Genomic DNA, 13,765 nt, shown 5'->3' on the forward strand with positions numbered 1-13,765 from the left:
CCTGAAATAAATGAGGGAGACATGACATCCTTAATGTTACTATATATTACGGTTAGGAAAGTGCAATGCAGTCATTTACAGGCAGAATGTTAGCTCAGAGGTTAGCACTCTGGCCTTTGCAGCGCTAGGACCCAGGGTTAAATCCCGGCCAGGGCTCCATATGCATGGAGTTTGCAGGTTCTCCCTGTTTTTTTATGGGTTTCCTCCCACAATCCAAAAAACATGCAGTTAGGTTAATTGGCATACCTCCAATTGACTTTGGAATGTACTAAAAACAAATGACTATGGTAGGAACAGTAGATTGTGAGCCCATTCAAAGGCAGCTAGTGACATGACATTGGACTTTGTACAGTGCTGTGTAATGTGTTGGCACTATATACATACTGTGTAATAAAAATAATAATTTAGACTCTTTTCTTAAGTATAATAGGTCTCTATGGGAAATTAAATAGAAGTAGTAACTATACAAAAGGTGTGAATTTTGCTGCTGGAGTTCCTAAGACTTTTAGAAAATGGATGGTCAGCCTATTAAGATTGCTGGTAACTAAAATATTCCTTTTTTATGGTGTAAAAATGTTCACAGTTATGGTTAAAGCTGGCCTCAGATAAACATGTTTTTACAAAGAATGATGGTCAGTGTGAGATTCATCACTTTTTTGGGGGGTTAACATGAGCACTGCAGTTTTTTCATATTGTGGATGATTCTGGTAGTTGGAAAATCTGACCACAGAAATATTTTTCTTTAGAAACAATGTAAAATAATCATGCATATTTCATGATCAAAAGAAGACATGACTACCATGAAACAAACTGTTTAGTTAATGTTCTATTAATCTCTCCTTTCATTTGTCTTACAGATTGGCACAGGTAAACATGTCCCATATAGGAGTGACATCTCTGGCAGAAAGCATTGGACTCTGCAGATACATTGTAAACATTGTGTAAGTTCTGTTAACTTTTCAAATCAAATCTGTCCAATAAAACTTTTTAATTTTGTTGTGGTGGCAGACATTTAAAATATTTATTATTTTTTAATATTAAAAGTATTAAAAGCTCTAGAAAGGTCATTAGCAGTCTAAAAGCCAAATGTAAGCGGCATTTAATATTTAATTTTACCTGACCATTTTATTTTATGATAAACAAAGTCTTTTCCAAATGCATGAGATCTAAAAAAAATTAAATTAGGGATATTTTTGTTTTGTGCCGTTTACCTTTGCAGCCTTCTTTTAAAGTCATTTGTGTAGGGTGAACACCTGAAGGTCAAACAGTGTGGCCTCTGGCTGTGTACGCACTTTCAATATTTGTCACTGGACGAAACCTTTCCTGATCGTTTCCAGAGACAAAAGAGTGATGAATGAACGAGCGAGCGCTGTACACACAGCACAATTCTGTTCTATTGAGATGGGAGAGAACAAGGGAGCGCCAACCTGCTTTTCGCTTAGCCATTGAGTTGTATTGTGATCGTTCACCGGTGGTCGTATTATGGTTGTTTATGGATCCATCAGTTTGGGGGACTGCTGTACACATGTCCGATTCACGCGTGAGACAAGCCTGACTGTTTGTATCGGGTGAAATTGATCTGATGTGTGTACTTAGCCCAAGGTGTTCACATCCCAGGCAGCAGTCCCATAGGAGTTTCTCCCATAGATAGAGCTGCCTCTGTACCTGCATAGGGTAAGCACATTAAGGACACTTTGCAATGATTTACTAAATGAGTTTAGAATTTTTTACCTAGCAAAGCGAATTATCAGTATGCAAGTGATCATTTTTTTAGCTTAGTGAACTGGGTAAAATTCTGCTAACTTCAATCAGTAAATTATGCATAAACAAAACAAAAATCACTTTCTTTGAATGTGATTGGGTAGTCATTGCAGTTAGTTTACTACATCAATACAGAAAAATGACCTTGCAGAATGATAATTAATTTTGCTAAGCGAACAGCCTAACCCCCCTTTGTAAATCATTCCCCTTGTGAGAAAAGAAATATTAGCAATTGAAAAAACATGATCCATAGTATATTTACATTCTCATTCATACAGTCTTAGTTTAAAAAAGCAACTATGACCAATTACCAAAAGGCAGCTTTATTCATTTTGGAATCTCTATTTGGAATTTTCATTCATATTATATTATAATAATTATAATTATATATTATATTGCTGCTGGCTCTGATGTGTGATTTTGGCTCAAAACTATGAGACACCAGCAAATGAAAGGTCAATCCACAGCTCAAGGAACCCCCGGAATCTTTTGGAAGAACCCCAGAATTCTACAGAACCCTGGTTGATAATAGCTGCATAATACAAAGACCCTTCTTTTGCCATTCTTTATTCTTGAATAAAGTTTTGAATCTGTGTTATAAAATGAAAATGTAACTGTAATTTTGAATGTAAAGTGGCAAATTCTATTTATATTAAAATTTTAATATTATACAGTTTTTATGTAGTGCCAGCATATTACACAGTGCTTTACAAAGTCATGTCACTAGCTGTCCCTCAAAGGAACTCACAATTTAATGTCCCTACCATATACATAAGTCATTTACACAGTCTAAGGACAATTTTAGGGAAGTCAGTTAACCTAAGGAAACCCACACAAACACAGGAAAAACTTACAAACTCTTTTCAGAAAGTGTCCTGGCTGAGATTTGAACCTGGGACCTAGGAGTGCAAAGGCAAGAGTGCTAACCACTGAGCCATTGTGCTAAGGAACAAACAATATATTATAGATAATCTAAATTTGATTACATACTTGATTTTTATTCTATATCATTTGATAAATTGCAATCTTTTTACAGGTTATCAGATAATGAAATTGGTGAAAAGGGGGCTGTAACTATTAAAAATCTACTGACTCAGAAGAGGAATTTTAAAGCCATAAAGTAAGTTGGTCTGTTATGTAGATCTATGATTAGCTCTCATTTTAGCATCTCTTAATGGAGAACTAGTGTGAACACTCTATCTTTTTTCCTTTTTATTGTAGAGTTTATTGTATATGTATGTATTTAGGTTGACTTTTTTGCCCTAAAGACTTTACAATTACCCCTATCTATGCAGTGTGTCTGGTTGCTTCCTGGGAACTACTGATGGAGGAAGACAGTTTCTTGCAGAACTATCTAGGTGTCCAGCACTTCAGGAGATACAGTAAGAAATTTACTGACAGTTGGATATATAGCTATGATTGTTCATTTATTGGCAAATGGATTATTCATTAAAGTAAATCTGTTACAAACATAAACTTTTCATATAATATGGAAATGATGAGAGGGGGAGGTAAGTGTATACTGGATTTATGTCAGATCAGTGGGTATTTTTCTATACTTGCAGTATTGGGAAAGGAATAAATAATGGGAAATTTACACATATTACTGAGGTGCCGAATATTTGTTTTCTATGTTGCCCTGACATTCACTTTAACTCCCAAACCTTTGAACATAACAGTAACCCAAGATACTTTTCCCTTAATATTGACTTCACAATTTTTTGCTTTATTTTATTTAATTTCGATTTATTTACAGCTGTTAGTGTCATGTCAAAATGTCATTTTTTTACATTATGTCACTGAAACCTACTAATCTGATCTATAATATCAGAGATGTGCCCTAATTTGGTCACTGGAGTTGTCTTTCAGGGCCATTGACTTTTGTTGCCAATGTCCTCCAATGGACTTACCCACCTAACTAAATGTAGTGGTTGTTGGGCACTGCACAACATTCTAAACCTTAGCTTCAAAGTTGATTCTGCAAAATCATTTGTTGTTTAATGGCCATGTTGGTGCCATTTTAGTTTACTTCATAATCATGCACTCTCATCATATTTTCCATACTTCCATTATTCATGACTTTTGCCACTAGTGGTCCATCACCCTATTTTTTGTTCCCATGTTTCTTTATTATATTCTCAAATCCTTCCATTTTTTTGCACAAAGATACAAATTGATATGGTTCGCTCTGGGCCACGGTTACCTTCCCGGACTTGGAGAGGTACATAGCAATCCTACATTTCATGTGTCCCCAAAGACATCAAGATAGGATTTTCACCTCTTTTTTGAGCCCTAAATATTGCAACTCTTTTTATGTCATTTGTGTTACACTGTTGACTGTAACAAGTCAGTTTTAGTGCATAACTTTGGCATACCCCACAAATAATACCACTGGCAAAATGAAAAATAAGTCTAAATTGTAAAGCCCAATAGATTGTTGCTGCCTTCCCATTATGGCTCATGGTACAAACCATACCTATGTAGAGATATATGTCTGTAACGTAACTTTCTTTATGTTCTGTGCAGTTTGCAGTCTATGTCACTGGATGACACCTCGCTCCTCGCATTGTCTCAGGGATTAGCGCACATGTCATCCATAAGGATACTAATGTAAGTATTAAAAGTTGTGTTGCTATGAAAAGAGAATTTTGGATTGTTGGCAAAAACTTAATCTAATGATGCCCACACAATAAACTTGCTACACCTTTTTACCAAAAAATGCTAACTGAAGGAAAATTCCACAAATTTACAAATATGGGAATTAGGTGAAACGAATAGAGCATGTAAAATACACACTGATCAATCACAGACACTGGCCAAATGTGTATTGTGTATTTATTATTCATAAATTATTATTAATAATAATATTATTTTTTTAATTATTATTATTATTATTATTATTAATAATAATAATAAACAGTATTTATATTGCGCCAACATTTGCTGTACATTAAATAGGGGTTGCAAAAATACAGACAGTAACACAGGAGTAGGAGAAGACCCTGCCCAGAAGAGCTTACAATCTAAGAGATCAAGAATATTGTTACATTGCATGTGAAGAACCATACTAATAAATAATTATAAATTCATGTTTTAGATTACCAGTTTATTAGACCATTTTTAATCTTTATTTTGGATTTTTAGGCTCGGAAAAAATAAAATAACATGTCTAGGCATTCAGCATCTAACAGACAGCTTGGTTCACTGTCCCGAAATGGAGACATTGGAGTAAGTCTGAGTATATTTGTAGTCTATTGTTGTAAAGTGATGAGAACAGTGAACTGCCACAATATGTATGCACGTTTGAGATGTGTCAGATAAAACATCATCCAGCCTAATGGCTCGCTACACAACTGATGGAGTCAGCTGCTTCCCTTCCATTTACTCTGCATGTGAAATTCTTTCTGCATGAAGTGGTCTGCAAGAGAATAAATGGGCCATAATTTCTCAGACATTTTTTTTGTTGCAACATTGTCATTTAAATAGCAAAATACATAGTCCAATATTAGCATGCTTCATTAATAACCCAAATTATTATATGGCTCTGAAGCAGAGGTGCTACAAGCATATTTTTTACAGCAACTGAACAGATGGAATAGGTGATATAATTGTAAGTTCATAAATAAATATATAATAAAAATATTATACAATCAAACAATCATGCAAACAAACAATCATGACACTCAAAAACTGTATGAAGAGAGTGCTTGAAATTTGATGAAAGGGAGAAAACAAGGAGGAAGTAATGTGAGTGTATGTGAAGCCAAAACTTTTTTTAATCTTGTTTTATTTTGCCTCACTTCCCTCCTGGTAAAATGTTATGAAGAGATAAATGAGGGTAAATTTCTTTCCCAGACCCTAAGATATAAGTAAAAACCTCATGGGGTACTAACCTATCTCTACTATATTCTAAAAGAAAGCAAAGAAAATGTGACTGCACATTTTAAATTTAAGAATGACTTGCAAGTGTTAAATTGGGATTAAATATAGGTTAAATAGTAGAAAAAAAAACTACTAAAACGCAATTAAAGTAAAATGTTTTTTTTTCCACAGTACAGTTTTGCATAAATTGCAGTTGAAGTTAGATCACAGAACATATCTGTGATGACACACAACTACATTGTAATACAAAAAACAACAAAGTGTCAAACCTAAGTAGTTGCAGAGAGTTCCCGATCAGTCATTCATCACAACTACAGTACATATATTATATTTTCACGTGCTTGACTGTTTCGCCCTGTTTTTTCAAAGCTCTCCAAGACTAGAAATATTAGACTATAATTGGGTAACCTGGGTGATCCAGCAAACCTGCATTGGTAATTATTACATTAAGTTTACAAATCTATATTTAGTTTACGTACAGATAAGTGAATGCAAAGATTTTCAATAAAAAGTAGTAAATGTTCTTATTTTTGTGTTTGCAGTTTAAGTTACAATAGCATTGAGGATGCCAGTGCAGACAGGCTTGCTGCAGTGCTGCCTAGGCTGAAACATTTAAAGAAAATCAGGTGAGATCAGTTTTTGTTCTTGATGATCAGATGATCAGATGAACCATATTCCCTCATTTTATTGACTGTTAATAAATGACTATTTTCTTATACAACAGCAATAGAAAAATGACTATTTTTTGGCATAACAGTTCTGCTATGCTTGGGGAATAATTCTGGAAAGTAATCATCTAGACTAAAGTATCGCTTATAAAAATAAAATTGTTATGAACAACACTGGGAGTAATAATTGGCTGCATGACTGTTGCAAGTACTCATTATCCAATTTAAAAGTCTTTATGACCCATTGTTCCCAAATCCTTTCCTTGTGGACAGTGTAATGAGAATCAATTTTAATTGTGCTAAAAATCCAACAAAGCAAGAAAAAATGATGTTTTGGCACCGGTGCTTTTTTATTAAACAACATTCTTTGGATCCAGTTGTTTTTGACAAGATTGCACGAATAGACAGCAGCCAATCACAACCGGGATTGAGTTGTGATTGGCTGCTAGCTATTTGTGCAGTTTGGGAAAGCTGTGCAACTGCTGTATGTATCGCAGATTTTCGTTTATCGCGGGTGGTTTTGGAACGTAACCCTCAAGATAAATGGGGGTCTATTGTATCTGTAAGGGTGACATTCTTCATAATGACCTGAAAGATATTTTAAGGGGTTGCCCCGTGTTAAAAAGGGTGAGAAACACTGTATTAGACCAACACTGTGTTTGCCATTTCTTTTGACCTCAGTTTAAAATTTCGATCCAGACAGTTATTTCTATCAATGCCTAAACTTTATTAGTAGCTTTAGCTATGTATTATACAAAAATCTCATGATGGCAATACACAGCTGAAAGTGACCAATCTGAGCTGTGTATGTACCTGGTGGTCTACCTGGGAGTTTACTAGAAAAAACATATTTAAAGTGTTTGATGTACTTTTTATTGCACACTGTTTTTTCTTGCAGAATAAAAAATCTCTGCAACTAATTGCAAACCAGTTCCTTTTACATGCAGAGAAATAGTCCCTTTGTACAAAATGTTGAATAATACAAGTGAAATTAGTGAAAATAGAGAAAAAAAACAAACAAACCACAAAACACGTTAGGTTACAAACCCCAATTTATGGATTTCCTTGTATGTGCAATATTTTGAATTAAGGTACCCATATGCATAAGATACCAGGCACCTAAACTGTCCTTTTTCAGACAGTCTAGAAACAATCCTCAATGTTTCTCCAGATAGCTTCATACAGGGTTTTTCAGTAACTCTAATGATTGTACTAGTTAGGAGACCAGGTCAGCATTCATATACAATTAGGAGTCAGTAAGACTTACTGGGAAATCCATTGAAAATAATATTGTCACAATATTATATGCTGTTATTGTTTATTATTGTCACTGAGGCCTAAATATTTGTAATTGGGGTGTTATGTTGGTAGTGTCTCCATTTATTTAGTTATGGATGGGGAGATTTTGATATCTTCTATTGAAGTGGTAGGTAAATAGTAGGGCAGATGGTGCTTTATCCTCATTGAAGATCAGAAAGCTATCATATAGATGACCAGTCACAAGAACATTTAGGGTTCTTTTGGTTCCTAATTTGCACTTTCCTATATATTAACAAATCATTATAGAGTAGACGTGCAAGCCTGGTCATCCGCATTTTGTCCTCCCTGGAATTATTTATAGATGACTTTACTCTACCATGGACTCTGGGTTGATGGGTTAGACATGATGGTAGCTCAGTCATCATATAGCCTTGTAAATCTACTGCTCAGCACCATGTGACCACCATTAGCAGCATATATTTATAACTTTTATTCTGCGTATCACCATTTGACCTCGGAATCAAATTCAAGCTCCCGTGCTTTGCCTATAAAGCCCTCCACAGTTCTTGTCCCACTTACCTTTCTGACCTGGTAGAAAAATACACCCTAGCCATTCTCTTCGCTTCTCTAATGACTTATTAATGACTTCCTCACTCATAACCTCGTCACATCCACGGCTCCAAGACCTCTCTAGAGCTGCCCCGACTCTCTGGAATGGTCTTCCTCGTCCTATTCAGCCTGCTACTACTTTCTGCTCCTTTCCTTCTACTTTCAGCCTGCTTGCTACTGAGCCCTTAAAACCCATCCTTTCAAACTTGCCTACCTTCTTCTGTCTCTTAAAAACTCACCACTTCCCATCATTCCATATCCCCCCTCCTATTGTGTGATACTTCACCCACCTCCTAGATTGTAAGCTCTTGATCAACCTTGAAGTTTCTATCACCTAAAATCTCTGTTCTTTCCAGTTGGAGAATTTATTGTTTTTCAGTGAAATAATCCCTTAAAAACATGTATATTGTAGACTTACTTTTCTTGATTACTTCTGCTCAATGTATTTTTGGAATTTTACAGTCTTTCCCAGATTAAAACAAGCTCGTTTGGAGGATTAACACTTATCAAAGCGATTGGACAGTGCCCTTTCATGGAGGACATCACGTAAGTTGCTGTTAATGACCAATGAAGAAGTCACATAGTATGGTGGAGATCTGGAAACATTTCTAAAAAAGCTAAGAAATAGTGACTATAGCAAACCTATAGTGAATATTCTTATGTCACTATTCTGGGAGGAGGTCCAGTTGGTGGCTGTGGCTTATTGCAGATATTACCTATCCAAGTAAGTTCAAGAGTCAAAGTACAGAAGACGCAGAGAAGTTTTCACATTATGTATAAAAATATATCTCGGCTCCCTCTCATTACAAAATTACTTGTCTACCAATTATATAGAGTATTGAATAGTACATGTGAAGTTTCTTTTAATACATTTTGAAGTAAAAATGCAAATATCTTGCAGCTTAAAGTAGACCTGTGCTGGACAAAAACCGGTATTGTAAGCATGAATGTACCCAAGGTTCCTTTGTGGATTGTGTCCTGCAAAGGAAAACTTTCAAAGAGGTTTACTGTCTCTTACAATGACCAACTCCCATCCCATGGCAAATGCATGATCAAGACCAGAGCAGGCAAATGGTACAAGAGTGGTACAGCTAGGTTTAGGTTATTGAAGGCTAGGTTAGGTTATTTAAGAAAAAACTAAGCAAAGTTGTAATTTGCCCTCTCGGGCAAAACTACAGTTTGATGTTTTCCTCCACTTCTCCCCAACACAAACTTTTTTTCACTCCTCCCAAACTCAGAAGGAATTCACCTGTACTTCCAGCTATGGAAAGGATTTAACTTACTCATATGACAGTACTGGACCAATCAGTGCTTCGAAGTTCCCCTAGGATATTGATTTGTAATTGGTGTTGGTTCTTGCCTTTGCTAAACATGAATTGTGTGAGCCATCTCTATATTCCTTATAATAATCAAGGTAAGTGGATAGGAGAGAAAGAAAGAGGTTTGAGGCTAAAATTATTAGTGCAAAAATATTGAATTGTGTATTTTTCCATTCACAATTGGTACATATATTATTATACAATATTGGTTTTACACCATATATCCTGTGCCCTGTTACATTCACAGGATATTTCTCCTAGACATAAACGTTTCTGTATCAACAAAGGTTGGTTGCATAAAATAAGACCTGTTAAGGTCAGGTAATACCCGCCGCATTTCGCCAACTTAGGTGTTAGTTACATAGTTACATAGTAAGTTAGTTTGAAAAAAGACATAAGTCCATCAAGTTCAGCCACTAGGGAAATAAACATATCCCAGATATAAAACCCTATAGGACATAGCTGGTCCAGAGGAAGGCAAAAAACCCTGGTACAATTTGCTTTAACGGGAAAAAATTCCTTCCTGATTCCCTTGATCAACTGTCACTGTTATTTTTACTTTAAATCCTTAATACACAGTTATATTCTGTGCTTCTATAAAAACATCCAGCCTTTTCGTAAAGCAATCCATAGTAGTTGCTGAAGTACTTCCTGAGGGAGCCAATTCTACATTTTCACAGACCTTACAGTGAAGAATCCCTTCCTTATCCGGAGCATAAACTTCTTTTCCTCCAGACGCAAAGAATACCCTTTCGTTCTTTGTAATGATCTCAAAGTGAATAATGGGGAAGGGAGTTCTCTATATGGACCGTTTATATATTTATACAGGGTGATCATATCCCCCTTAAATGTCTCTTTAGAGAATAGATTCAGTTTAGCTAATCTCTCCTCATATCTGAGCTCCTCCATTCCTTTTATTAATTTAGTTGCCCTTCTCTGCACTCTCTCCAATTCCACAATGTCCTTTCTGTGACCTGGTGCCCAAAACTGGACTGCATATTCCAGATGCGGTCTGACCAATGCTTTGTACAGGGGCAGGATTATGTCTCCATCTCTGCAGTCTTTTCCTGTTTTAATGCAAGAAAGTATTAGCTTTAGATATTGCAGCTTGGCATTGCATGCGGTTATTAAGTCTATGATCTACCAGAACCCCCAGATCCTTTTCCATTTCTGACTCCCCCAAATGTATTCCCCCTAGACAGTATGAAGCATGCATGTTGTTACCCCCAAGTACATAACTTTACATTTATCTATATTAAATGTCATTTGCCACTTGGCTGCCCATTCAAACAGTACATCCAGGTCTGCTTGTAGATTATAGACATCCGGTATGGACCTAATTCCATTACATAGTTTGGTGTCATCTGCAAACACAGAAATTGTACTTTTAATCCCAAACTCTATATCATTTATGAAGATGTTATACAGTAAAGGTCCCAACACTGAACCCTGGGGTACACCACTAATAACCTTAGACCATTCAGAGTATAAATCATTAATTACAACTCTTTGGATGAGATCTTTAAGCCAGTTCTCTATCCATTTACAGATTGACTTTTCTAAACCTATTAACCCTAACTTGCATATTAACCGTCTGTGGGGTACAGTGTCAAATGCTTTAGCAAAGTCCAAGTACACTATATCAACTGCTATTCCACTACCTGTTTACTTACTTCCTCTTAAAAAGAGAGTAAATTTGTTTGACAACTTTTGTCTTTCTTGAAGCCATGCTGACTATTACTTATAATATTATTTTCTAGCAGAAACTCCCCTGTCTGGCTCTTTATCAAACTCTCTAGGACCTTTCCAACTCTGAACGTTAAACTAACGGGTCTGTAGTTACCTGGTAATGACTTTGCTCCCTTTTTAAAGATAGGAACCACATTGGCCTCACGCCAGTCCATCAGTACATTGCCAGTGACTAACGAGTCTCTAAAAAATAGAAATAATGGCTTTGAAATAACTGAGCTTAGCTCTTTGAGGACACGTGGATGTAATCCATCAGGTCCTGGTGCTTTGCCAACCTTAAATCAATCATATCAATTCTGAGCCATTGTGACTCATTTAAGTGATCACAATTGTCTAAATAAACAAGCATACATAACAAGAAAAGTAGATCAAGAGATAGGTTCTATAAAACAGTAATTATATAAGTATATATTATATAATGATATAATGATATAATAAACGATATTCCCCTAGGCTATGAATGTAGTAGCTCTTGTATAGAGAGAAATTTCCTTCACCCATGGCAGCTGAAAGTGGCAATGTGGGAGAGAATTTTTGGTATATGCTGATAAGGAGGGCAATATTATGTTTATTAGTTGCAAGTTTTAAAGACCATTTTGTAAAGTCAAGCTTTTGATTTTTCCCAGTATTTGTCAAGTTATTTGTTATTTTTAATGATTTCTTTATTAGGATTTTTAAGATCTGTCATGCACCTATTTCTTTAATCAGTTGTAAATCAGTAAAGAAGTGTCTCTCTGCATAACCTAGAAACCGCAAACCATTGTAGGCATCAAACAGCTAAAGAAAAGCGTTCTTCTATATTTTAGAAGCGTTGTTGCTGAAACTGTTAACCGTCTTTGTAACCATTCGGTCCCTTTTCGGTGACTTTTTTAGAATTGTGACCCCTTGCGTATGACAATGGTAGTCAGATATGCCAGTGCAGATTGGCTCATGCGGCCCACACATTTCCTCGCGGCTCACCCCTGTCAGCTGCTGTTTATTTCATGGCATCCTAGTCCCGGGGCATCTGATGACATCACCAGTGAGGCGGATACACAGACAAGCACTGAAAGGTTGCTATAGCAACTTTCTTTTTAGCAGCAAGTGAAAAGAACATTTTATTTTGCTAGCTGTGAATGCCAGAGCTAATATCCTGTGTGCTGACCTATGTTATTGCCAAGTGCGGGCTGCACCCAGCACCAGGCTTCTGTCACTGTGACTTAAATGTTCCTCTCACAATAATCCTGCACAGCTTTCTCAGCCATGTGTGTTTGTGTCCGCCTTGTGCTGCGTATACTATATCATTTGTAAAAAGAATGAATATATCCTCATTATTATTATTATTTCTATTATCTGGCATTGCTGCAGCAAGACAATGGGACTGATTCATGAAATCTGGAGCATATAAAAGTGGCAATGTTCTCTATGTAATTAACTAACAGATGCAAACTTAGAGTAAATTCTGTGATTTTGTTTATTTTGTTCATGCACACTTAGTCCCTCGTTGTTGTACGGAGCTTGGTGAAATAATCTTGAAGCTGGCTCAGTTTTTACCATACTGTTCCATGTTCAGATTCTGAATGAAGCATTTGTACATTGGGAATGTGTAGGTGTTAATAGAATGTAGAGATGTCATTGAATTTGCCTTCAGCCTATTTATCTTATTGTACAGCTCATTATCTATTGGTGTTACTGGTGTTCCTAGGAGAGTCCATAGCTCCCATCTGTTCCTCTGTTTTAAGGGACAGTCCTGATTTTAGAGCCAGATTCCTTTTTCTTACCATAGTTGTTTTTCTTCTAGATCTAATATATGACAGGTAGGAATTAACTAACAAATGCTCCTGCTAGATTAGGGTCCTTTTTCATCCAAGGTCCCAGAAGTCCCTTTTGGGAAATTTACAGGAGGTCCTGTAGTTCCAAGTGGAACTCTAGGTATGCTTGCAAATTTTGTGAGCTAGCATGTCTTTATTGCAGAAAGAGACAAGTGGTGTCCGTTCTGCTCTAAAACATACCGGTACCTGCCTGTTTGCTATATTTAAAAAATGATGGGTTATCCTGGGTATGCCAGTATATCCCCAGGCTGCTGGGGCTGAATGAATGCACATGCGCATGTGAGTTACATTGCATGCCCCCTTGCAATAAAGGTTCTGCCTGCTTGGAATTTTTTAATTATTACTTTTATTTCTACTTTTAATTGTGGTTTATTGACCTCCCATAAGACTGGGCCTGCTTTGTTCTTGAGCCAACACCACTTGGCAGAGCCATTTGCAATAAACCAAGGACCATTTCAGCTGTCTGTAAAGGTGACATTCTGATCACTAATATTTGAGGTGGGCATTTTTCCCACTGGTAACCGATGCATATTGATTTTTTTTTATTGAATGATTATAGCAGGTGCTTCCTGACATCCAAAAGTTATTTTAAGGGTTCCTCAGAGGATAAATGATTAAAAAAGGAATCTCTAGACTTTATATTCAATTGCAAATGTATATACTTTTTCAACCAATGTGAATATATATATATATATATATATATATA

General features: G+C 36.1%; 1 protein-coding gene across 3 annotated transcripts in view; it reads left to right on the plus strand.

Moving 5' to 3' along the window:
• LOC140338558 (protein NLRC5-like) overlaps positions 1 to 13,765 on the plus strand; it is a 57,719-nt gene that overhangs the window by 33,307 nt on the left and 10,647 nt on the right. For 2 of the 3 annotated variants that reach the window (XM_072422812.1, XM_072422813.1), the window contains 7 exons: positions 858 to 941; positions 2,798 to 2,881; positions 3,057 to 3,143; positions 4,288 to 4,371; positions 4,906 to 4,989; positions 6,186 to 6,269; positions 8,643 to 8,726. In XM_072422812.1, coding sequence (XP_072278913.1) covers positions 858 to 941; positions 2,798 to 2,881; positions 3,057 to 3,143; positions 4,288 to 4,371; positions 4,906 to 4,989; positions 6,186 to 6,269; positions 8,643 to 8,726 — 591 coding nt within the window. The remainder of the gene's footprint in view (positions 1 to 857; positions 942 to 2,797; positions 2,882 to 3,056; positions 3,144 to 4,287; positions 4,372 to 4,905; positions 4,990 to 6,185; positions 6,270 to 8,642; positions 8,727 to 13,765) is intronic. The other variant, XM_072422814.1, reaches the window with a different exon arrangement.

This window comes from Pyxicephalus adspersus, chromosome 9 (assembly GCF_032062135.1).
Source record: "Pyxicephalus adspersus chromosome 9, UCB_Pads_2.0, whole genome shotgun sequence".
NCBI lineage: Eukaryota > Metazoa > Chordata > Amphibia > Anura > Pyxicephalidae > Pyxicephalus > Pyxicephalus adspersus.